Raw genomic sequence first — 25193 nt, 5'->3', positions numbered from 1 at the left:
TTTAAGCTCTGGAATTGCCCTAGGAAATAATTTCTTGTCCACCTTTGTCCACCTTTATCCGCCTTTCAAGTAAATAGCTCTGAAAGTCACTCTGCCTCAACTTGTGGCAGTAGAGTTAATACAAGGTTTCCTTCCACCAAATAATTGCCCTGACACTGCTAAGGACAGGTCCTTCTGTCAGATAAGAAAATAAAATATTGATAGTGTTACAGTGTGAAATTGTTGTGGCATGTAGTCTTCAGTGAAAAATACTGTTCTCTGACAGCATATTAAGACCACTTCCCATTTTTATTGTGTTTTACTTATTACAAAACATTTTTACACACACACACACACACTGACATTACCAAAATTGATTTTTCATAATTCTGTGAGATGGGGATTAACCTTCAGGTTGTTACACACCCAAGACACACCTTAGGATTTCCTACAGTCTGGAGACTCTTCAAAGGTAGATAATACTGCAAATTAAAGAAATCATCATGGTTAACTGAATGCCTCCTTGTTGAAAGGTAAAAGGAGTTTCTCTCAAAGAGAATAAATTGCTCAAGGTCACACAAACTACATCAGCCCGGGGAGAAATGGAGTCACATTAAATAGAATTTAAAACAATCCATAAAAACATTATCTGACATTCACAGAATTTCACTCCACTCCAGAACCACTTAAAGTCACCAACATGATTTTCTAGATCCAAGTCTTTTCCTTTTTTTCTTTTGTTTTATTGAGTATAATTGAATATAGCATTATAATTAGTTTCAGCAGTACAACATAATGATTCGATATTTGTATACTGTGAAGTGATCACAATAAATATAGTTAATGTTCGTCACTGTACATTACAATTTTTTTTCTTGTGATGAGAATTTTTACAATTTACTTTCTTAACAACTTTCAAATATACACTACAGAATTATTAACTATATCGCCATGCTTTACATTACATCCCCATGATGTATTTATTTTATAAATGGAAGTTTGTACCCTTTGAGTTCATTCATTCACCCACTTGACCTACCCTCTCACCACTCCCCTCTGGCAACCATCAGTCTATTCTCTGTATTTATGATCTTAGTTTTGTTTTTGTTCTTTTTAGGTTCCACATATAAGTGAGATCATATAGTATTTGCATTTGTATGAATGACTTATTTCATTACCATAATGTTCTTAAAGTCCATCCATGTTATTGCAAATTGCATAAATTCCTTCTTTCTTATGGCTGAATAATATTCCTCTGTGTGTGTGTGTGTATGTGTGGGTGTATGTATGTGTGTGTGTGTATAAATATTATTTATCCATTCAGCCATTGATGGACACTTAGACTGTTTCCATATCTTGGCTATTCTAAATAATGCTACAGTGAACATAGGGAGACATACACCTTTTCCAATTAGTGCCCCCCCCCACCTTTGGATAAATACCCAGAATTGAAATTGCTATATCATCAATTCAGAATTATGTTATTTCTTGTCTTTTTGATCATAGCCAGAAATAGAAATTTTAGAATTGTTTCTTTTATTTCTGTGAAAAATGTCATTGGAATTTTGGTAGGGATTGCATTGAATCTGTAAATTACTTTGGGTAGTATGCACATTTTAACATTAAATCTTCCAGTTCATGAGCACAGAATATCTTTTCATTTATTTGTGTCTTGTTCAATTTCTTTTATTAATGTCTTATAATTTTCAATGTGCAGGTCTTTTACTTTCTTGGCTAAGTTTATATATAGGTATTTTATTCTACATGATGCAACTGTAAGTGCAACTGTTTTCTCTTTCTTCTGCTTTGTTATTATCACATAAAAATGTAACAGATTTTTGTATATTCATTTTATATCTTACAAATTTACTAAATTTATTAGTTCTAAAGTTATTTTTATGTTTATATCTTTATGGTTTTCTATATATAATATGATGTCATCTGCAAGTAGTGAGTTTTACTTTTTCCTTTCCAATGTGGATGACTTTTCTTTTTTCTGCCTACTTCCTCTGTCTAGAACTCACAATATTATGTTGAATAAAAGTGGCAAGAGTAGGCATCCATGTGCTGTTCCTGATGTTAGAGGAAAAACTTTCAGCCTTTCACCATTGAGTTTGATGTTAGCTATGGCTTGTCACATATGGCCTTTATGATGTTGAGGTACATTGCCTCTATACCTACTTGTTGAGAGGTCTTTTGTTTTGTTTTTGTTTTAATCACAAATGGATATTGAATTTTGTCAAATGCTTTTTCTACGTCTATTGAGATGATCACATGATTTGTATCCTTCATTTTGTTAATGTGCTATATCACACTGATTATTTTGCAGAGGTTGAATTATCCTTGCATCCCTGGAATAAAACTCACTTAGTCATGGTGAATGATACTTTTAATGTATTGTGAATTTGTTTTGCTAATATTTTATTAAGGATTTTTGCACTTATATTCACCAGGGGTATTGGCCTGTAATTTTATTTTCTTGTTGCATTCTTCTCTGATTTTGTTATCAGGGTAATGCTGGCCTTGTAAAGTGAGTTTTGAAGCTTTTCCCCTTCTATTTTCTGGAAGAGCTTGAGTGGGATTGTTATTAATTCTTTGACTGTTTGGTAGACTCACCAGTAAGACTGTCTGGTCCTGGACTTTTGTGTGTTGGGAGGTTTTTGATTACAGATTCAGTCCTCTTACTAGTAACTGGTCTGTTCAGATTTTCTGTTTCATCATGATTCAGTTCTTGGTAGGTTGTATGTTTCTAGGAATTTACCCATTTCTTCTAGGTATCAGTTATGTCTCCTCTTTATTTGTTTTTATTTATTTGAGTCCTCTTTCTTTACAGCTTAAGGCTTGTCAATTTTGTTTATCTTTTCAGAGAACCATCTCTTTGTTTTATTAATCTTTTCTATTTTCTTTTTTTAAATCTCTATTTCACTTATTTCTGCTCTGATCTTTGTTATTTCCAAGTATTTTCTTTCACCAAGCCTTCCTATGTATCCTGTGGCATTCCTTATTTTCCTTCTTTGTTTTTCCAACTCTTTTTCTGACAATTCTCTGAGTAAGAGGTCATGACCTCAATCTGCAATCTATGCTGCCAGTTTAAAAACCAAGCGCATAGCAGTCCATCATGTTATAGCTTTCATGAATATATATACGAAGGTGTCGTTTATTACTTAGGAGAATGAGATCTTTAGAAAAACTCTTTGGCAGGCTTTTAATTTTCTGGGGACTTTTCTTCACCTCTTACACCGGCTGGACACATGGATAGATTTTGCTGCCCATTATTTAGTATTGCTCAGCTATTTCAAGCCTCAGAAATCTGTCTTTTATGTAGATTAAAGTTGCCAAATATTGCCATATAAAAACAATAATTTAAAAAACCTTATAGGAGTAATTCTAATAAGTTTAATAAAAATATGAGTGATATCAGCTTTTTTTTCCCTATATAACTGACTTACTGTTGCTTCTACCCCTAAAACTACCTTGCTGCCTCTACTTTTTCAGACCAGCTCTCTCACTATCACTACTTGTGGTATAAAAGCCGCTATATTCTTTAAACCTTATATTCTGTAAAAGTTATATTCTGTAAGCCTTAAGCATTTTTTTTATGTAATTCTTCTGAGGTTGTTACAATACTCTTACTTGAAGCAGTTTACTCACTCATTGTAATATACAAATTCTTGTTTTGTCTTTTTTAAAACAAAGCCAGAGTGTTATTTCTTGACAAATTCAAAACAAGTATAAACATAGATTAAAAAATACCAGTAGGTATCCACTTCATACATAATCCTAAATGAGAGATTAGGAATCAGGTATTTAGCTTGATTTATGCTAAAAATACAAAATGCTATAAAAATGTATAATTGATTATGATGGCTTACTTTGTTTTTGTTTGTTTGCTTTTTGTTTAGTTTTTCTTGTTCTGCAAAATTTGGATGCCATACCGGAGATAATTAAAGTCTATCCATGTAGTACTGGAAGGGGACAATATTTGACAGAGAAAATTTCAAGTTTAAAGAAAATTGAACCCGTAGTTTATCTCAGTGGATAGTGTGAGAATAAATTACTTTTCAAAGCTTTGTGTTCCTTTAACAGAAAAAGTACAATATAAATGCAAGCACACTGAATAGCTCACTGGCCCCAAATGAATTTGTTGTTTTTGTTGTTTTTTGGGAAGATTAATATATATTTATTTCCATCCTATATTTATTAAATAACGAGCCTATACATCTATTTTATTATTTAATAACTCACCTCGCCTATATGTAAGTCGAATATAATAATATTACAGGAAAGTTATATTTTCATTATAAACCTATTTTATAAGTTAATTCATAGGTTTATAATAAAAAAAATACTGTTACGTTCAAATGAGTTGGGCTATATACCAGCAAAGTTCTATCTGTGCTGTTATATTATTAAAAGTAGGTAATATCAGAAAAATAATCCCTATTCAAATTTTTAATTGAATCTACTGCTTTTCAAATATTTCTTTTTCGCCAGTTTGTCTTAACTAATCTGCTACTGTGATTAGCTGCTGTCTTTGTTCATGACATGGAATGAATGTGAAAGTCCTAATTATTTAAATGGAAGGAAAGAAAAAAGGGAAGGAGGAAGGGAGGAAAAGAATTAATTTTAACCAAGGGCCTAAATAATCCATAAACCAGTTGCTTGGGGGGGTATAAATTTATAATAGTTTTATCAATCTTTAATATAAATAAAGCTTTTAAGTTATAGGGGCTAATTTTTCTCAGGTGTTATTTTAATATAGCTGCATTATTATATCCAAATTGATTTTTATATTTGAGAGAATACAGTATTTAAATGTCTATTAATATGTGCCTATTATAAAGTCCATGCAATATTAGTAGTTAATTTGCTATGTAAAAGATTGCTTTCATAATGCAAAAACATAATAATCTTTTAGTTTTAGACCAAATGTATTAAAGGCTATTCAGTAATAACTGGAGAATAAACTCCAGTGTCAGTGTCTGAAAAGGTTCTTAACCAGTTCATATATTTGCTCTCCTTTATACTATTAAAATATTTTGAATTCCACATCCATAAAAACCTTAGATCTAGTCAAATATAAAATGTGAATGATTAAGTTTAATGGCATTTTTGTAAATGTGAAAAAAATATGTATAGGCTTGGTACCTGATAATATAAAGATTTCATTTAAAACGCTGATGTTCATTTCCCTATGAATATTTATTGCTGAACAGATTTCTTATTTGGATGGAGAGTCTTCTGTCTACATTCATGCGATTTACACAAGTTTTAGGCTTTAAGTAGTAGGAAAAATTTATTAAAATATACTAACAATAAGTGTAGTTTTAATATGTCTACATTTTCATTTGAAGTTGAATGATATTAAATAACTTTCAATTTTAAGCATGTACATTTTCTTTTTCTTTTCTTTTCTTTTTTTTTTTAAGATTTTATTTATTTATTCAACAGAGATAGAGACAGCCAGCGAGAGAGGGGACACAAGCAGGGGGAGTGGGAGAGGAAGAAGCAGGCTCATAGCAGAGGAGCCTGATGTGGGGCTCGATCCCATAATGCTGGGATCATGCCCTGAGCCGAAGGCAGACGCTTAACCGCTGTGCCACCCAGGCGCCCCATACATTTTATTTTTCTTCAAAAATGTTAACAAAACAGATTTCAGTGAAATGACTTATATATAGTTTTATACTGTTGTATGTATTTTTTTTTAGGCTTATTGGAGAGAGAGAGCATGCATGCAGGTGGGGGGAGGGGCAGAGAAAGAGAGGGGAAAGAGAATCTTAAGCAGACTCCCCACTGAACAGGGAGCCTAAAGTGGGGCTTGATCCCATGACCCATGAGATCATGATCTGAGCCAAAGGCAGACGCTTAACCGACTGAACCACCCAGGTGCCTCATACTGTTTTATGTCTTTAAAGTCTCCTGAAATTCATTTTTAATGTATCTGCAGAATTAATATAATTACATATGATGATTTTTTCTGACTTGAATAAACAACAGGAAAATTATTCCTTGCATATTTTAAATATATTATAAACTTTTGACATATTTTAAATCATCAATATTATCATCATCCTTGTCATTTTTACTGTCATCTCTGCCATGATTATGACCATGATAGGGACTGCACATTCTAGGCTTAGTAAAATTAATAAAATTAATCTCTGCCTATTCTAATTACCTACCATTGTTAATAGTTCTCATGATAGAAATGGTCTATCCCTAATGATCTAACTCCCTGCTAGTATGAGTGGGAGGATGTAGTTTTAGAAAGATAAGTTGTTGCTGTTTTTGTTTTTTGCTTTAAGTTAGTTAATTAGTTGGTTTTGTTTTTAAAGTGTGAGTAGTTCAAGCATTTTTATGTGTTAAGGGTACTGTAGGAGTAAGGAGGAGGAGTTGGGTACAAGGAGAAGAAGCCATAAGGAAAGGCTGTAAGAGACAGGAAGGAATACAGCTCAGCAGGGGTGCTGGTATGTCTGAAAGAACTGCCTCCCAAGGACACCTCAGGTGGGGGGTAATAAGAATAAGTAGAATGATAAGATTGTTGGAGCAGAGAGTGGTCAGTAGTAGAAGGGAAGTAGAGAGGTAGCTTATGCCTAAGGGCCTTGGTTTTCTTAGTGAAAGCAGATGTAAGTTCAGCTCTGAAGACATCTAACTCCTTCTCTCTTTCTCCTAATGAGGAAGAAATAGAGGCCTGAGGAAAATGAACAAGTTTTGTAACAATAGCAATGGAAGACGAAGGAAAAGATAATAAAATGGGGACATGTGAAGGATTAGAAAACACCACTAAAGACATTTTACATTAGACTACAATCTTGCACTAATATGGCTTTCAGTTGCTTCTATTTTTTGTTTGTTTTGTTTTTATTTAGTTAACATATAGTGTAATATGAGTTTCAGGAGTAGAATTTAGTGATTCATCACTTATATACAACACCCAGTGCTCCTCACAAGTGTCCTCCTTAATACCCATCACCCATCTAGCCCATCCCCTGCTCACCTCCATCAATCCTCAGTTTGTTCTCTATTGTTAAGAGTCTGTTTCTTGGTTTGCCCCCTCCCTTTTTCCTCTTTCCCCTATATTCATCTGTTTTGTTTCTTAAATTCCACCCATGAGTGAAATCACATGGAGTTTGTCTTTCTCAGACCAATTTATTTCGCTTAGCATAATACACTCTAACTCCATCCATGCCATTGCAATTGGCAATATTTCATTCCTTTTTGATGGCTGAGTAATATTCCTGCGCGCGCGCGCGCGCGCGTGTGTGTGTGTGTGTGTGTGTATGTACATCAAAATTTCCTAATGTATTCATCGGGGGGGGTTTCTACTTTTATTTTTTTATAATATTTTTTTATTATGTTAGTCACCATCCCTGGTTTTTGATGTAAAGTTCGATGATTCATTAGTTGCGTATAGCACCCAGTGCACCATGCAATACGTGCCCTCCTTACTACCCATCACCAGTCTATCCCATTCCCCCACCCCTTCCCCTCTGAAGCCCTCAGTTTGTTTCCCAGAGTCCATAGTCTCATGGTTCATTCCCCCTTCTGTTAACCCCTCCTTTCTTCTTCCCTTTCATCTCCTACCGATCTCCCTACTTCTTATGTTCCATAAATGAGTGAAACCATATGATAATTGTTTTTCTCTGCTTGACTTATATCGCTTAGCATTATCTGTGTCTAAATACACAGATCATCTTCATCTCTCATTTGGATTACTGGTCTCTTAAATTATCTCTTTATCTTCAATCTTGATGCCATTCTCCAGTGGCCTTGACAGATGGAATCATCTTACAAAACATACGTTTGGTCAGATTATTTCCCAGTTTAAAATCCTTAATGACTTTCCATTATCCTTAGGATAGGAATTTTTCTCCTTAATAATGTTATCAAGCCCTCCATAATCTGGCATTTGCCCACTTCTTTGGCATCATTTCTTGTCATACCTCTATAGTATGCTAAACTGTTGCTCTACCATTTTTGTTCGCTTTTGTCTTTTGCTCTAAGTTTAATACCGTAGTGTTTCAGGCCTCTGAGTTTGTTTTTTTTTTTTTTTTTCCTCATGCTGTTCCTACCTTTGCCTGGTACATTATCTCCTATGCCTTATCTTTGAGTGGACCAATCCTTACTCTACAGTTGTAAAGTTAAATGTTGCTTCAGGGGAGCACCTGGGTGGCTCAGTTGGTTAAGCGGCTGCCTTTGGCTCTGGTCATGTTCCCAGGGTCCTGGGATCAAGCCCACGTCTGGCTCCTTGCTCAGTGGGGAGCCTGCTTCTCCCTCTGCCTTTGTCTGCTCTTCCCCCTACTTGTGCTCTCATTCTTTCTCTGTCAAAATATACATAAATAAATACATAAATACAAAAAATGTAAATCTTACCTCAGAAGATCTGGGTTTCTGAGACTTTGCTGGATGCCATACTGTGTTATAGCATACTATACTTCCCCTATGACTATGCTAACCCCATATTATTGTGACAATGACTTATTTGTTTAATTGACTTTCCCTTCTATACTCTTCTGTGTAGAAGATCACGTCTAACTCCTTCATCTCCCTTGGATAGTGCCGTGTCTGACAGAGCCTCTCAGTAAATGATTATTAATAAATTACTAGACTATCGTAAGTTCAAAAATGATATGATAATGGATATTTTATTTTTACTAGTCAAAATTTCAGTTTATGAAATGCTTCATAATGCACCATTTTATGATGCTTCACTTTAATATTCATTTCCATTTTTGGGACAAGGTCTCTGCTTTTACCTCTATAAGTAAATCTATTTATAAATTGATTTATAAAATATGTATTTTGACCTGAGTCTCTTATCTAAAATGCTCTACACTGGCGACTTTCAGATTTGAAAACTAATATTCATGGGTTTTGTGTAAAACTATTTAAAATTTATTTTTGCTACTACTTAGTTTTACATTACAAAAGACATAATCATGACATACTTAGTTTAAAAACACAAATGATTTTAGCTTACTTTATGAGAATTCCTCATTGGAGTCTATCTTAGTGGTTGCAAAATTTGATAATGTCAAGAGAATGGAAAGGCAATATTATCAGCTTTGTACAGATTTTGAAAGTCCACATCACGATTAGAGGACAAATAAGGCAAACTTGTGCCTCTAGTTATGTGTAATCATGTACACACCTAGCCTTTCTTCTTTTTCATAAGCAGATTTGCATCTGTTGCTTACAGCCAGAGAGAGTAATCAATAATGATGAATAGTTATGTTACGTAACTCACTCAGAAGAGGCATATTACATGGACTTCAGAAGTGATTTACATGAAAATCCCCCCTGAAATGCCACAGAAGTCATTGACGAATGGGATCCTTAGAGCATAGTACATGGCAGACTACTTTAGAGAGCATAATGGTTTTGCCCATAAGTAAATAAGTAAATCTTTGTCATTATACACTGCTATTTCTTTAAGCTCACTCTCCAATTATGGACAACTGTGAACAAATATGGTACATTGACCTAATTGTTTTCAAAGAATAAAGAACATACATGTAATTTCAAACTGATGATAGCTTTCAGAAGTAGAATTTGGCATCAACTTTAATTGAAGAAAAGTTCATAGAGCTATTTATCAAGGATGAAAAATGTAATGTGCCTACAATTTGAGGCAAAAAAAAAAAAAAAAGGAATAAGAAAGTCAATATTAAAACTTACCAGAAAAAAATCACTTTGAAAATAAATGCTTACTTAAGATATAGTTTTATCTGTGGTTGGAGTTCAAATTTAAATTTGCATATAATACTAGAAGTAATATAACCTCGATAGCATGGATGTTGGTATAGACCCACAAGCCTTGCAAAGTTGTATGTACTTATTTCTTGAAGGATATATATGCTTTGATAACTGTTTCCTAAGTAATTTCAATAAACGTGTCACTCATTGAAAGTATATGCCTTGGCAATTTTGTAAGAGCAAGAAAATACTAGGAAATTTGGAGTTTGTACCTATAACCCAATATATTTGGCTTTAGATCATGTCTATTTCCCAATTTGTCATTAGGGAAAAAATACCTAAGGTGCTTATATTTTGTTTCTGCTTTGTCTATTTTTTCTTCTTTCTACTTGGAAACTGAAACTCAGGGACCTTGAGGCTTGCTTATAGAAATGTGACCTAGTGGTGCCTGGGTGGCTCAGCCAGTTAAGCATCTGACTCTTGATTTTGGTTCAGGGTATGGTCACAGGGTCATGAGATTGAACCCCATGTTTGGGTCTCCACTCAGTAGGGAGTCTGCTTGAGATTTCCTCCTTCTCCCTCTCCCTCTACCCCTCCCCCACTCTCAAGCTGTCTCTCTCTCTCTCTCTCTCAAATGAATAAATATTTTAAAAATGTGATTTAATATATACTGTATCATATGAAAAGATTAAACCACTCCTGTTAACTAACCCAGACTTCTTGCTACAATCTTTTACATTGTTTAAAAAAATTAAATACTTTGAAGTTAATGTCTTAAAGAAATGTTCCTACAGGGAACACCTTTCCATTAAGAAATGTGCCAACAAGAACCAACTGACTTTTGAAATTAAATATATATGTGAATAAGGAAGAATTGGCAAGGTTTGTTTTTAAACTCACAAGGCAATTTTTAAATTTCTTGTCATATTTTATGGCAGTCTCTATCTTTGCTTCTTTTTTTTCTTTTCCTTTCTTCCTCAGTGATTTCTAAGTCAGTGTTAGAAGAGAAATCACAGCACACACTGTACAAAAGCATGAAAATCTACTTTCCATGAGCTAGTACATATGATTAAAAGCAAAAAAATTTCCTTCAGATTTTTGTATAGACACTTAGAAGTGACAGAGAAAATACAATCACCAGTCTTAGACTGATTAAATAAATCATAAACATTTCAAACTGATCTATAGACAGCAACTAAGTAAAAAGAAATAATTATTTGCAATGACAGCATATATATTTGCAATCTAATTTTTCAGTGCAAATATTTTTGTGAAAAACAAGGTGGCTCTTCCCTTTTTTATTCAAAATCACATTTTTGTATCATAGACAATTTTTAATTTCCTCTTTTCTTAATGAATTTTATTTGGAGTGCTTCAGTTACTCAACTTGCATATTGACCATCAGGAATGTGCTACATACTGTAAAAGACACAGGAGCAAATGATGTATAGTAAGTCTCCTCTGAACCATACCCACAAATTCCTTGTAATGAAATTTCTCCAGTGGTGGGAGCAGTGGTAATACTCTATAAGGCAAACTCCAAAGTTGACTGGGTTTTTAAAGATCTCGTGTGAATGATTCATTTGGTTTCAGTTGATATGTGTGAGCACACACAGAGATTCAAAGAGAAATACAACATATAGAAGTAAGGAATGTTTCAAATGGTTAAATTTCTCTGTATCTTGTAATTGTGAGAACTCTCAAAGTCAGTATGTATTGGGCCATTTAATCCAATGCTCCTCCAAGTGTGATCTATTGTTAGTATAAAGTAAGTATAGAAGTTAAAAGTAAGGTATTTACAAACATTTATAGATATTTGATGGAGTAATTTTATATCTGTTGACTCTAACAGAAAAAGAGGGGCTTCAATTGTTTGTATTTTTGTTTTTAATTTTATTTCTAGGATTGATTTATATTGCATTTTCCAAAACATTGATGTGTGATAGATTGAAGTTTTTAAAAAAATTATTCTTCACTATAGACCATCTGAGAATCAGATTTATTTAAGTTGTAAATAAGAACTCGAATGAGAAATTAAAGAAAGTTTTGTCATTTATTAGTTGGACTCAAAAAAAATCTGTAAATACTAAAATCCTTTGTTTATTAAACCTGTCAAAATTTGCACAAAGGAGGTTTCTTAAGTATTGTCCAGTGACAACCCTTAAGAGAAATAAAAGAAAGGCGCTACCTGACATATTTCAATTCTGTTATCCAAAATAAGGCTAATGCATCCAAATTATATGAGTTGTACTTCTTATTTCTATTTACAGTTGGAGACATAATGCAAAATTGTAGACAGTTGAAAATAGAATTTATTAGTAGTTCTCTCTTATCTAAATTACCACATAGTCATATAAGGAAGATCATGTTAGAAGAGCACAATTGTATTTTTGTCAGTGCAATATTTGATGAAGGAATCTGTTACATTAATATATAAGTATATTAAATATTCTATATATTTACATATTTAAGAGTAAATAAAAAATTTAAGATGAAATGTTGCTATCTAGCCATTACAGTTTTATAAAATGCCTTTGCAGGAACATGTGCATTCTGATAATCTTATAGCCTTGATCTAATAGACACAAATATTTTCTAGAACTAGTTTGTCTCATAGAATTTGTGTTTTCTATGGTGTCCAGCCTGGAAGTTAAAAAAATAGAAAGATAGAATAATGGTGGAAGAAACAGTATACATCTATCTGTCCCTCAGTTGCTCTTAAGGAATCTTCAGCTTTTTAAAGTCACCTTCTTATTACTGAGAGAACCTCATTATGCTTAGAAATACATGTGTTTTCATTTCCACTTCATTCATTCATTTCTGGGTTTCAGCTCTGACACTTGGAGATGATGTTACATGCTGAGGCCTCAGGAACCCTTTTGGAAAGCCAGGAATTCCTGTGAAGGTACATATCTATTCCATTATTGCTGCTGCCCCTGGCACTGATGCCAGTCAGAAGTCCTTTCAATACTGGCTGGTCATTCTGTGGCAAAGCTGAGCCTCTCTGAAAGTTTTCTCCTCTGCAAGAACCAGCACACTGTGCCAAAAACAGCAGGGTATTTTCAGATGTGATTATTACAACAGCAACACCAAGCACTCTTACCTAAAAAGGAGCAACCTTTTTCTCCAACAGTCCTGTCATATTGTTGCTACAATAGACCCCAAACTATATTTTCTGCTGCTGGCAGCTTATCGTGTTAAATCAGTTCCTTCAAATTTTTCATTTTACTGTGTGCTTGCATGCGTTCATGTGGGTGTGTGTGTTTGCTTTTGATTTTGATTGTTTGCCTGCTTTTGTCTTTCTAGGAACCCAGCATGGTTTCATTGAGGATAAGTCTAGGGGAAGAGATAGGAACAATCTGAGTAACAACTGTGACAGGATCCTTTGCTGGGGCAATTTCAATCCAAGTCTGTGCTTTGACTTTTAATGGTTTACTTTTTATGCTCCTGTTAACTGGTCTTGGTAGACCAAATGCATTCTGCATTTTAGGGCATTTACAGATTAGACAGATTATGGAATTGTTACACAAGCAAGCATTTCCTAGAGAATCATTTGCTAGATGGAATGTATGTGACATCTTAAACTTGTGTTATACTTCACAATACATACATATGAAATTATAGGTCATCATAAATTTTGCCATTGTTCCTTTTTACATCTATTTCCCTGTAGTCTCCCCTCACCTCTAACTCTAACCCACACCATGTCCATTGTTCAGTATCCTGCTATGGTTTCTCCTTATTGAAGAAAGATAAAGTAAGCTCAAGTATTTGACCTTAATGAATTAAAGCTTTAAAATAGCTTAAATTGAAAATCATGTTTTACATCATTTAGAAAAATTACCTTTACTGTATTTTTCACTGTGCCAGTGAATTTGTAACATTCCTTGAAACTATTTTCTTGTTGTCCTGGTGATATTCATGGTCTCATGGTTCATCATTGTAGTACACTAACTTTGAAATATGTGATTAGAGATGCAGTTTAAATCATGGGATGTTCCATATTCTTGAAGACTTTTTTTTTCTATGACAAGAAAATAAGATCTTTGGTTGTACACTTACAGAATACTAGATTGAACCGATTAGATTATTCTTCAATTAAACTTCACTTGTACCATTTTAGCACTTACTCTGTAAGTACTTCCTGAGTTAATAGCTTAGCGTAAAGTTTAAAAAGCTATTAAGCAGATTTAAACAATCTTGTTTAAAGAAAGAAGCCATGTTTTTGCACATCATTAGCTGAAATGTATTAATAAAAGATATGGGTTATTAGGCATTAAGGATGAAAACTAGAGGCCTTCACTGTGCCAGGGAAAGTCCAGGGTTGGCTTGAAGCCTGTGGGCAAATTATAGTTTTAAATAAAATTTAAAATACTATATTACTCTGTCAATTTCTCTAACAAAATTATGGTTGAGAGATCACTTTCTCTTAGTTTATTTCTAGAAGAGAAGTATCTAAACAAATGCTAGTAGTAATTATGCATGTAAAACTGTGCTAAGATTAGATAAAATAGATTAAAAAAAAGATTAGATAAAATAGGTAAACTCTGCCTCATTAAATCTGCATTTCAGATTAACAAAAAATAATTTTTAGTGTAGGTATGTCCCAAGCATTGCATGAAATTTCTTTATACTAAACAAAAATATTTATCTTAAACTCAATTTAACTGGGTGTCCTTGATTCTTATTTGCTAAATCCATAACCCTAAATGAGGAACTAAGGAAGATAATCACAAAATTAATGACTAGTGAACCTAGTTAATTAGCTTAGTTAATTCTCAACTTTCTTCATTAAGAAAATAGAAATTATCTAAGAAAATAGAAATTATTCCCAAGACATCATAATAGGCCATGCATATTCAGGGGAAAAAAGGCATGTTTAAATGCCTTTTTGCTCTAACTACTAGTAGATCAGTAAAGACACTACAGACATACCTTGGAGATACTGTGAGTGCAGTTCCAGACCACCGCAATAAAGCAAATATCATGATAAAGTGAGTCAAATGAATTTTTTAGTTTCCCAGTGCATATAAAATTATGTTCATATCATACTGTAGTCTATTAAGTGTATAATAGCATTATCTCTGAAAAACCAATGCATATACCTTAATTAAAAATACTTCATTCTTAGAAAATGCTAACCATCATCTGAGTTTACAATGCTTTTTTTTTGTTTTTGTTTTTTTGTTTGTTTGTTTGTTTGTTTGTTTGGCTGGTGGAGGGTTTTGCCTTGATATTGATGGCTGCTGACTGGTCAGGATGGTTGTTGCTGAAGGTTGGGGTGGGTAGAGCGATTTCTTAAATTAAGACGTCAATGAATTTTGGTGCATTGATAGACTCTTCCTTTCACAAATGACTTCTCTAGAGCATGTGATGCTGTTTGACAACATTTTACCCATAGTGGAACTGTCAAAATTAGAGTGAATCCTCTCAAACCCTGGGCTGCTTTATCAACCAAGTGTATGTAATATTCCAAATCCTTTGTTATCATTTTAGCAATCTTCACAGCATCTTCACCAGAAGTAAATCCCATCCCAAGAAACTGCTTTCTTTGCTCATCCATAAGAAGAAACTCCTTATCCATTAAAGTTCAATCATGAGATTGCAGCAATTCAGCTACACTTTCAGGCTCCACTTCTATCCCTAGTTCTCTTGCTATTTCCACCACATTTTCAGTTGCTTCCTCTACTGAAGTTCCTAGATCCCTCAGTCCATGAGGGTTGGAATCCACTTCTTCCAAATTGCTGTTAAAGATGATATTTTTACCTCTTGCTATGAACAATCAATGTTTGTAATGGCATCTAGGATGATGAATACTTGCCAAAAGTTTTTCAATTGAATGTGTCCATATCCATCATAGACCGGTAGAGCTATCCATGGTAGCTATAGCATTATGAAATATATATATATATTAGATAACAAGACTCGAAATTACTCTTTGATCCATGGTCTGCAGAATGGATGCTGTGTTAGCAGCCATGAAAACAATGTTATTCTTCATGTACATCTCTATCAGAGCTCAGGTGACCAAGGCATTGTCAATGAGCAGTCATATTTTGAAAGGGATCTTTTTTCCCCCCCGGGCATAGTTCTCAACAGCGGGCTTGAAATGTTCAGTAAACCATGTTGTTAACAGACGTGCTGCCATCCAGGCGTTGTTGTTCCATTTATAGAGCACAAGCAAAGTAGATTTAGCCAATACTTAAAAGCCACAGGATTTTTGAAATGGTAAATGAGCATTGGCTTCAACTTAAAGTCATCAGCTTTATTAGCCCCTAATAAGAGAGTCAGACTGTCCTGTGAAGTTGTGAAGGCAGGCAGTGACCTTTCTTCTCTAGCTATGGAAGTCCTAGACGGCATCTTCTTCCAATACAAAACTGTATCACCTACGTTGAAAATCTTGTTTAGTGTAGCCACCTTCATTAATAATTTTAGCTAAATCTTCAGGACAACTTCCTGCAGCTTCTAAATCAGCACATGCTGCTTCACCTTGCTCTTTGATGTTGTGGAGATGGCTTCTTTGCTTAAACTTCATAAACCACCTTCTGTTAGCTTCAGACTTTTTTCTATAGCTTCCTCACATCTTTCAGCATTCATAGAATTGAAGAGATCAAGGGAATTGCTCTAGATTAGGGTTTAGTTTAAAGGAATGTTGTGACTGGTTTGATCATCTGTCTGGACCACTTAAACTCTCTCCATATCAGCGATAAGGCTGTTTCACTTTCTTATCATCCATGACATAGCACTTTTAATTTCCATCAAGTACTTTTCTTTTGCATTCACTATTTAGCTATATGGCGCAAGAAGCCCAGCTTTTGGCCTACCTCAGCTTCCACATGCCTTTCTCACCAAGGTCAACCATTGTGTTTTGAGTTATTTTTTTAAAGATTTTATTTATTTATTTGAAGAGAGAGAGAGAACACATGGCAGGGGGGTGCAGAGGGTGAGGGAGAAGCAGGCTCCCCCCTGAGCAAGGAGCCCGATGCAGGACTCGATCCCAGGACCCTGGGATCGTGACCTGAGCTGAAGGCAGACGCTTAACTGACTGAGCTACCCAGGCGCCCTTTGCTTTTGATTTAAAGTGAAAGACTGCAAGTCTTCCTTTCCCTTGACCACTTCATGGCCATTGTAGGGTTATGAATTGGCCTAATTTTAATATTATGCTTCAGAGAATAGGGAGGCCTGAGGAGAGGAAGAGAGACAAGAACAGTCAGTCACTGCAGTCGTCAGCACACACATTTATCAGTTAAACTCACTGTTTTCTATGGGTGCAGTTCATAGTACCCCAAGTAATTACAGTCGTAACATGAAATGTCATTGATCAGATGACCATAACAGATATAACAATAGTGAAAAATTTGAAATATTGCAAGAAATACTGAAATGTGACACAGAGACAGGAAGTGATCAAATGCTGTTGTAACAATGGCACTGATAGACCTGCTTGTACAGGGCTGCCAGAAACTTTCAATTTGTAAAAAAAAAATGCCATACCTGTGAGGTGCAGTAAAGCAAAGAGCAGGGTGCCTGGGTGGCTCAGTTGGTTAAGTGTCTGCCTTCTGCTCAGGTCCTGATCACCGAGTCCTGGTATTGAGCCCTGTGTCAGGCTACCTGCTCAGTGGAGAGCCTGCTTCTCTTTCTGCCTCCCCCTCCCTGTGCTCACTCTCTCTCACTCTCTCTCAATCAAACAAAACAAAAAAGCAAAAAGCTGTACAACAAGGTATCTTTGTCTGTGTCTTTGAAAGGATTCATTTCTAGCTAACCTGATGAAGTAAAATATCTTTCATGGGTGTGTGATACATGTAGTTTGAAGTGCCTGTCCTGTGCATAGCCCCCTTCTTTACCTTGAAGGTACGCTAAGCTTACATGGTAATGTTACAGCATTTATATCTCTTCCCCTTCCCTCCAAACACACCATTCTCATTTAGCCACTGCTGGTGGATTAGGGTGCACATCTAATTTTGTTGGGATACATTGCCCTATGAATTCTGAATTGGAATAATGTGAGCTGCAGTCAATTTTCTTTGGGAAGCAAAACATACACCCTTGAGCCCTGTGGAGGTTAACATGTATGTCAAAACCCACATTGTGGAGAAACAGAAACAAATGCACTGTTGGGAGTTGCTTGAACATCTTCTATGTAATTCTGCTGAATATATCCTGGTCATTGTAATTCTACTCATTCTAGTTAGAACATGAAGACAGAAAAGAGACAGGTGAGTAAAGGAAACTATACATGTAAAAATTCAGATGCATAACACTATTGATTTATTAGAGTAAACACTATAATTGTAACTGGACCTATTTTATATTTGTAATAACTAGCAAAAACATCCAACTTCCATGTTTATATATCTACGATTTAATAATAGTCTTATACTGTTGACATTAAATAAATATTTGGTATGTTTACCAACGTGAGGTGCTTTTCTTAAAGTTTCAGGAATTAAAGTATTGCTAGATTAGCACACTCTGCTACCGGTGTAAAAATAACTCAGAGGATTTGTCCTAATGACATTACACCAGACGTTGTTTACTAACAAAAATAGAATAGTTTTGTCATCTGCACACAGCAATATGTAATACTTACCAAGCATGTCAGTAAGTAACAATTTGAACAAAAAGAGCATGAATATTAGCAATACAATCTTATTGGGTCACATAAGCCTCCACTAATACACAAAAGTAATCTACTTGTTTCTTTGGCGCTTGTTAACAGTTTGCTGATTATTCATGTGTCCAGAAAAAAAATTAATGCTTGAAGCCCTAAACCTGGTGAATATAATGAGCATGGCTCCCCATGGATCTGAAAAAAATTAGATTGTTGGTTTGAGACAGATGCAGCTATAACCAGAGGGAATGCTTTTGCATTCTCATCACAGTGTAGCAGAAACATAAGTTAGAAGCTTTAATACATATTAATACTATATTCAAGACAATTATAAGCATGAGAAAACAAAAAATAAAAATTCAGGAGAAGAATGAAGTCAGTACTAGAAGCTCTGCTAAAGACTGTTACAGTCGCATGGTAATTCCATAATTAACTTTAGTATATGAACTGGAATAAGATCTTATGTAAATGCACTGGAAACACATTCAAAACAAGGTCAGGAAAAGGAATACACAATGATCCTTTTCACAGTACAAGGCAAATGAAATGACCAGGAATCTGTTAGTCCTAGTTTTCCTGTTTCTTCTTCTTAAGTAGATTCATATTTGTCTCTCAAAACATAATTATTAGCTTAGAATTTTATTTGATCCATCTCACTAATTTTAGTAAAATATTTATCATATAGGGTTTTTACATAAAAAATGTAAAAAGTACTGAAGATATTGAAGAAAATCATATACCAAAGGCAAAACTGCCCCAAGAGACTCTTAAACATTATTTTAAAACAAGTAAATATAGATATTAAAGATAAGCCACTCAGATACTTTGAGAAACAAGAGGAAAGGGAGCCTACATGCTCGTGATATGTTTTAAGGTCCTTAAAGTAATCATCTAAATTACCATCTCCATTTTAAAAATAAGTGTGTAGCCTTAAGGAAATACATGACTTGTCCAAAGTCACAAACTAATAATAAAAAAAGGCAAGGTTAGAGCATTTCAACCTGCTATTTAATAATCGTATAGCCTTAGGTAAGTTAACTTAATCTCTGTTTGCCTTAGTTTCTTATCTTATAAAATAAAAATAATTGTAGCTATCACAATGGGTTAAATCAATTAATAAATGTAAAGTACTTAAACAGTAATAGTACATAATAAGTTCTATTTAAGAACTATTCTAGGCTGTAGCTCCATGTTTCTTTCACCACACACAGAGAAACTAGACATTGAATTCACATTGCCAACAATGTGCAAACATTTGTATCATTAAAATACTGTCTTCTGTGAGAATGACAATATTCCTGCACTTAATATTTCTTGGCCGTTAATTCCATCAAATAAAAAATAATACAAAAGTCATAAGTGGTATAATAATAATTATTAATCCTACTTGAGTTTTTTTTAAGATTTTATTTATTTTTTTATTTATTAGAGAGAGAGAGAGACAGCGAGAGAGGGAACACAAGCAGGGGGAGTGGGAGAGGAAGAACCAGGCTCCTAGCAGAGGAGCCTGATGTGGGGCTCGATCCCACAACGCCAGGATCATGCCCTGAGCCGAAGGCAGACGCTTAACGACTGCGCCACCGAGGCGCCCCCTACTTGAGTTTTTTTTTTGTTTTGTTTTGTTTTTTAAAGATTTTTTTATTTATTTATGTGAGCGACAGCCAGCGAGAGAGGGAACACAGCTGGGGAGTGGGAGAGGAAGAAGCAGGCTCCCAGTGGAGGAGCCCGATGTGGGACTCGATGCCAGAACGCCGGGATCACGCCCTGAGCCGAAAGCAGACCAACGACTGCGCTACCCAGGCGCCCCCCTACTTGAGTTTTTGAACACTAAATATGTAAGCCAGTAAATGTGCAAAGGAATGTGCTGGCAACACGCAAAAAATGATAGAACGAGGAATTGAAGTCTGTGAATTAAAAAAAAAAAACATCATTAAAGGCACATTACCAATATATGAAGAGAATGCAAAGAAGTTTTATAATTAGTTGAAGAACTGAGATACCAGCACTGTCCAGTGGGACATTTGGCAATGATGGAAATGTTCTTTACCTCCACCATCCACTAGGGGAGCCACAACCACGTATAGGTACTGAACACTAGAAATTTTGGTATTGTGACCCACATTATGTATCTTGATGTATTTTAATTAATTTAAATTTAAATAACTTAATGTTGCTGTTGGAGAGCACAGTGCTAGAGAGGTAGCAAGGGAGAGCCGATGCCACTGTGGGGGCTGAGAGGGTTGTGAAGGCAGAAATCATGAAAGAGATCCTTGGTCATTCATTTCTGTGGAAAGATGTGACCTTCTGAACCTAAAAATGAAAGGGGATTACCAGACTCATAAATGAAAACCAAAGTAGGAAGGATTTGTAAAAGTCTCAAACTAATAGTCTTTGGTCCACTTCAGGTATGTTAAAAAGTGGAAAATATACATAAAAACCTCACTTGCAGAGGGGGCACCTGGGTAGCTCAGACGGTTAAGCATCTGCCTTTGGTTCAGGTCATGATCCCAGGGTCTTGGGATTGAGTCCTACACCAGGCTCCTTGCTCAACAGGGAGTCCACTTATCCCTCTCCCTCTGCCTCTCTCCCTGCTTGTGCTCTCTGTCTCTCTCTCAAATGAATAAATAAAATCTTTAAAAATGAATAAATAAAATAAAAACCTCACTTCCAGCTTCTCCAAAAAAAAAAAGGGGGAATATTTGGAGCAAATTAGCCCTTCTGAGGCTTTTTTTTTCTTCCATCCTGAAAGTCTACTTTATGATACTCATTATTCTGTTAGGCATATTTCTGTTTTTATTGTATCTGTTTAGCACAGTTGTTTATAAGAGTTGTTTAATCAAGGTCCTACCTTCTTTTCTCAGAAAGGTTAGTTTCCAAGTGTTGACTAGTCAGTCATCTCATAAATATGTGCCTTTGCTTTTGGACAAAATGAGAAATATAAGTGTATGGTTCCACTGAAAAAAGTAAAGGTGCAGATCTCTTTGACTTGGTTCATTGTAATCTTTTATAGACAGTGTATAAAATAAGTTGGACTATTACAGATGTCACTGCCTGGATGAGCTTGACTTTGTCATAAAATGTGTGATTAATTTTTCACATAACTGTTTACAACCCTAAGCTGTCCAGGTATATGAAGTTATCATGGAATAAATTCTTCCTCTAACACAGTGCCCTAAAATACTCTATGTGTCCTACATGGATCGTACTTTACTCCTAAACAGTAGTTTATGCAGTGAGTCCACTGTAGCACCAGGAAAAACGTGTTTGCCAACAAATATTTAGTTAATAAATGCATTTTATTTTCAAAATGTTTATTCCTTCTGATTACAGAAGGATTTCCAAATGCTTATCCAGTAAGCACTCTCTTAAATTTAGCAATAATTCCTGTAAAATGTATAACAAATGGCATACCTCTCATATTAAAAAAAAAAAACCTCATAAGTTTCATGTTGTTTGGTTTAACTATAAGTTTCTATGAAGTTTTTAAAAATTTAGAGCTGTCAAAGTCTTTTTGACCACTTTCTGTTTTGGATAATGTTAGCCCTATTTTTTCTGTTGAGATTACTCAGTTTTCTGAGAATTAAATCTTCCTTTTGAGTTACCTAAATTCTGTAATGATTTAAGGATTTAAAAAGCCACAGTTGTTTACAGTATTATTTTTAAATGATTACATTATAGCAGATGCATTTTGATAAGATATAGTATCAAATAAATGAAATAAATCATTAAAAATATAAATCTATGCTTTAAAAATTTATCTACCACAGATTCATTCTTGTGTCACATACATCTTTTTTCTAATATTATTTAATCTTGATAAATGTTGTATTCTAAGTAACACTGATTATTTCTGAACCATAAATATTGTAGATGTTATTTTGTCTTCTCAGTTTGGACATCATTCTCCTACATTTATACATTATATCTAGAACAGTATTTGTTATAAAGCAATCGTCTAATGATAGAAAAAAAGAAAATGTGTGCTATTATTTTTATATAACTCATCTCATTTTAATTAATTCCCTAGCCTTTATTTATATTGTTTACATGTTATAAGTTTCTTCAAAGAACTTTACCTTGTAAGTGAATATTTTAGTGTGCATTTTCAATTATTGACAGTATTTTTGATAGGTCAGGTATGCTAATAATGTCTAACCCAACTATATTCTATTACGCTAGAAAAAAAAACATTCAAGGAATATTTGGGCATCATTTGTACTCTCAGTAACAGTCTTGTGAAGACTAAGAAAACAAAGTGAAGATAAGAAAATAAAAGAAAACTAAACATTTTGTAGTGGCTAAGGGAGCATAAGCAGCACACAAAAATACCAGAAAAAATGAAAGATTCATCTTGCTTTTTGAAGCACAGGAAGGTTTTGAAGGCAAGGACCATTCGTGTTAAATTTTGAATAACAAATAGGAATTCAATAGATAAGAAAGGCTTATAGAACAAGAAGGTAGATTAGAATTAACTTCTGGATGTTTTTAATAATACCTGGATATTATTGCATGAAATAGGGACATAGTGAAGATTTTTAGTTTACAGGAACACGGAAAGAAACTGGGGCACCTGTGTGTCTCAGTCGGTTAAGGGTTAAGCATCTGCCTTGGTTCAGGTCATGACCCTGAATGGAGCCCTGTGTCAGGGTCCCTGCTCATCTGGAAGCATGCTTCACCCTCTCCCTCTGCCCTTCCCCCTGCTCATGCTTGCTTGCTCTCAAATAAATACAATCTTAGGAAAATAATAGGTAGGCAGGCAGGCAGAAAGGGAGGGAAGGAGGGATGGAGGGAAGGAAGGAAGGAAGGAGCTTACTTAGGAGGCTTGTCTTAGGTAGTCGCAAGACAAGTAGATTTCTAGACCCGCTGGCCAAATCTTTAAACTTTAGATAAAGGCCTTAACTGGATTCAGTCACATATACTATCCAGATAGTCTCACCACTGCATTCTATCTCAAGGCTGTGCCCTTGGGCAGTTTCTGAGAGTGGGGAAGACAAGAGGATGTCATATTCCAAGGACAGGGTATGTGGTAGGGAGCCTCCAAGTGCCCTGGTCCAACCAGCAGTCACATCTTCTCAATAACTTCCCCTAACAGTTTCTAGTTCAGTAAGTCTTGAGGAGGGCCTGAGAATTTGATTTTTTAACTAGTTCCCAGATGATGTTGATGCAGGTGGCTTGGGACCACACTTGGTGAAAAATTTGTGTAGGTAAAATTTTCCCATAGTAGTTTCTACTGTCTCCCAGGAAAAAGCCAAATTATACTGAACGTTTTTTTTTTTTTTTAAGAAGCTAACTTACAATATATATTGAAACTCTCTCTGAGAGATGAACCCTAGAAGAAAATACACACAAATACACAAAATTAAACTTTTAATTAAGTAAATGATATAGAGTAAGTAATGTTCAAAACTATAGTACTGTACCTGTATCAGTTAGAGCCCTAGCAGGAAACCGAACTCATCCAGATGGTTTAAATAAGGAGTTTTTAATGAAGAGATAACTACAGAAATATGGCCACAATGGAGGCAGCTGGAAGCCAACACCACCCCTGGGTACCAAGGAAAAAGTGGAAATAGTGTTACCAGAGTCCATAGAAAGCTGGAGCCACGAGCAGAGAGTGGCTGCAGGAATGGAGTTGAGAGTTTTCTTGGTGGGATGCAGTCTCTGTCAGAGAAGTATTGAAGTGAGGAAGGAGATAGAAAGATACACCCCAACATTTCCTTCTCTTTGTACTTCAGTCTCCTTTTGGTGCCCCCTTTTGGCTGAAACCAACCTGGAGCCGCTTTGTGAGTGTATACCCAGGGAGGCAGCCAGTGTGATCACTGTCCGGGGGCGGGGCCACTGACAAAGTCTCGGAAGGCTAAAGATTGTAAGGGAGGGACCTGATTCTACCTTCCCTCTTGTTAATTGTAAGCACTGCTTCCAGTTCTATTTTATGCCTTCGTATTTGGGGAGCAACAGGCTAGGCATCAGGCAGCATGGATATGAAGCTTACGTACTAGAGACTCAGAAGTGTTTTTAGAACCTCTTTTTCAATCGGGCAAAAGTTCAAATACTCCTAAGTGAAGTGCTCCTAACTCAGAAATGCGATAAAAAGCCTGTTGTTTGCTATGAATTTAAGGAAATAAATGATTGTCCAGTTCAAGCTGCACAGGGACAATTTACTTTCTTTCTGAGTTGACTTCTAAGGCCCTGAGACTGTTGAATAAATACCAGCAAGGCAGTGAGAGCTTAGTCATCCCACCATCAAAGAGGAAACACCTTTTAGATTGGTTTAAATACCTGAAGGTAGTTCAGTATGATAAATACCAGCATTATTTCATAATTCTCAGTCACAAACAGGAGATTGCCTTTATTGTCTTAATTATTTCAGGATCCCTTCCCATAGTGTCTCCAGAATTTCTGAAGCAAACACAGAGGTAGAATTCATTGCCTGGTAACAGCAGTAAGACAATGCTTGACACTCATGATGTCAGAAGGACCCCAGTTGTCTTCTTAGCCTTGAGTCGTATGGCTTTTCTATATGTGTCCTAGCTATAAGGCAAAGCAAGTAAATCATTTACACCCGAAATGTCACATGTTTAACTCACTCTGCATTTTTGCTCATGCAATTATTTTGCTGCAACCATCTTTTATTATTCTGTCTGCTTGTTAAAATATGTAAAGTTTCATCTCAAATACTTGTTTTTCTATGAATTCTTCCTTGTTTCTTCCAGCATGAAGCTTGAATAACCAAAGCATAATATATTACATTTAAGCCACTTTTATCCCACCTTATATTATAGTTAAAAATAACTAAACATTTTATATTTTTAATTTGAGGCACTTTTTACCATTTTCTGCAGTGATTTATAGAAAAATAGTCGTATGGACCTTAAACATGGAATATCTGAATAGCTGCATGAATTTC

General features: G+C 35.0%; 1 protein-coding gene across 4 annotated transcripts in view; it reads left to right on the top strand.

Moving 5' to 3' along the window:
• Window positions 1-25193, top strand: part of CCSER1 (coiled-coil serine rich protein 1) — a 1293520-nt gene that overhangs the window by 802212 nt on the left and 466115 nt on the right. Inside the window, exon 10 of one of the 4 annotated variants that reach the window (XM_034671504.1) lies at window positions 12507-12556. The exons of the other annotated variants lie outside the window; for them this stretch is intronic. Coding sequence (XP_034527395.1) covers window positions 12507-12512 — 6 coding nt within the window. The 3' untranslated portion in view covers window positions 12513-12556. Of the gene's footprint in view, window positions 1-12506; window positions 12557-25193 lie in introns of those variants that run through there. 4 annotated transcript variants of the gene reach the window in all.

Source organism: Ailuropoda melanoleuca, chromosome 11 (genome assembly GCF_002007445.2).
Source record: "Ailuropoda melanoleuca isolate Jingjing chromosome 11, ASM200744v2, whole genome shotgun sequence".
NCBI lineage: Eukaryota > Metazoa > Chordata > Mammalia > Carnivora > Ursidae > Ailuropoda > Ailuropoda melanoleuca.
Note: the sequence above shows the minus strand (reverse complement) of the source record. Positions and strands in the feature narration are given on the sequence as shown.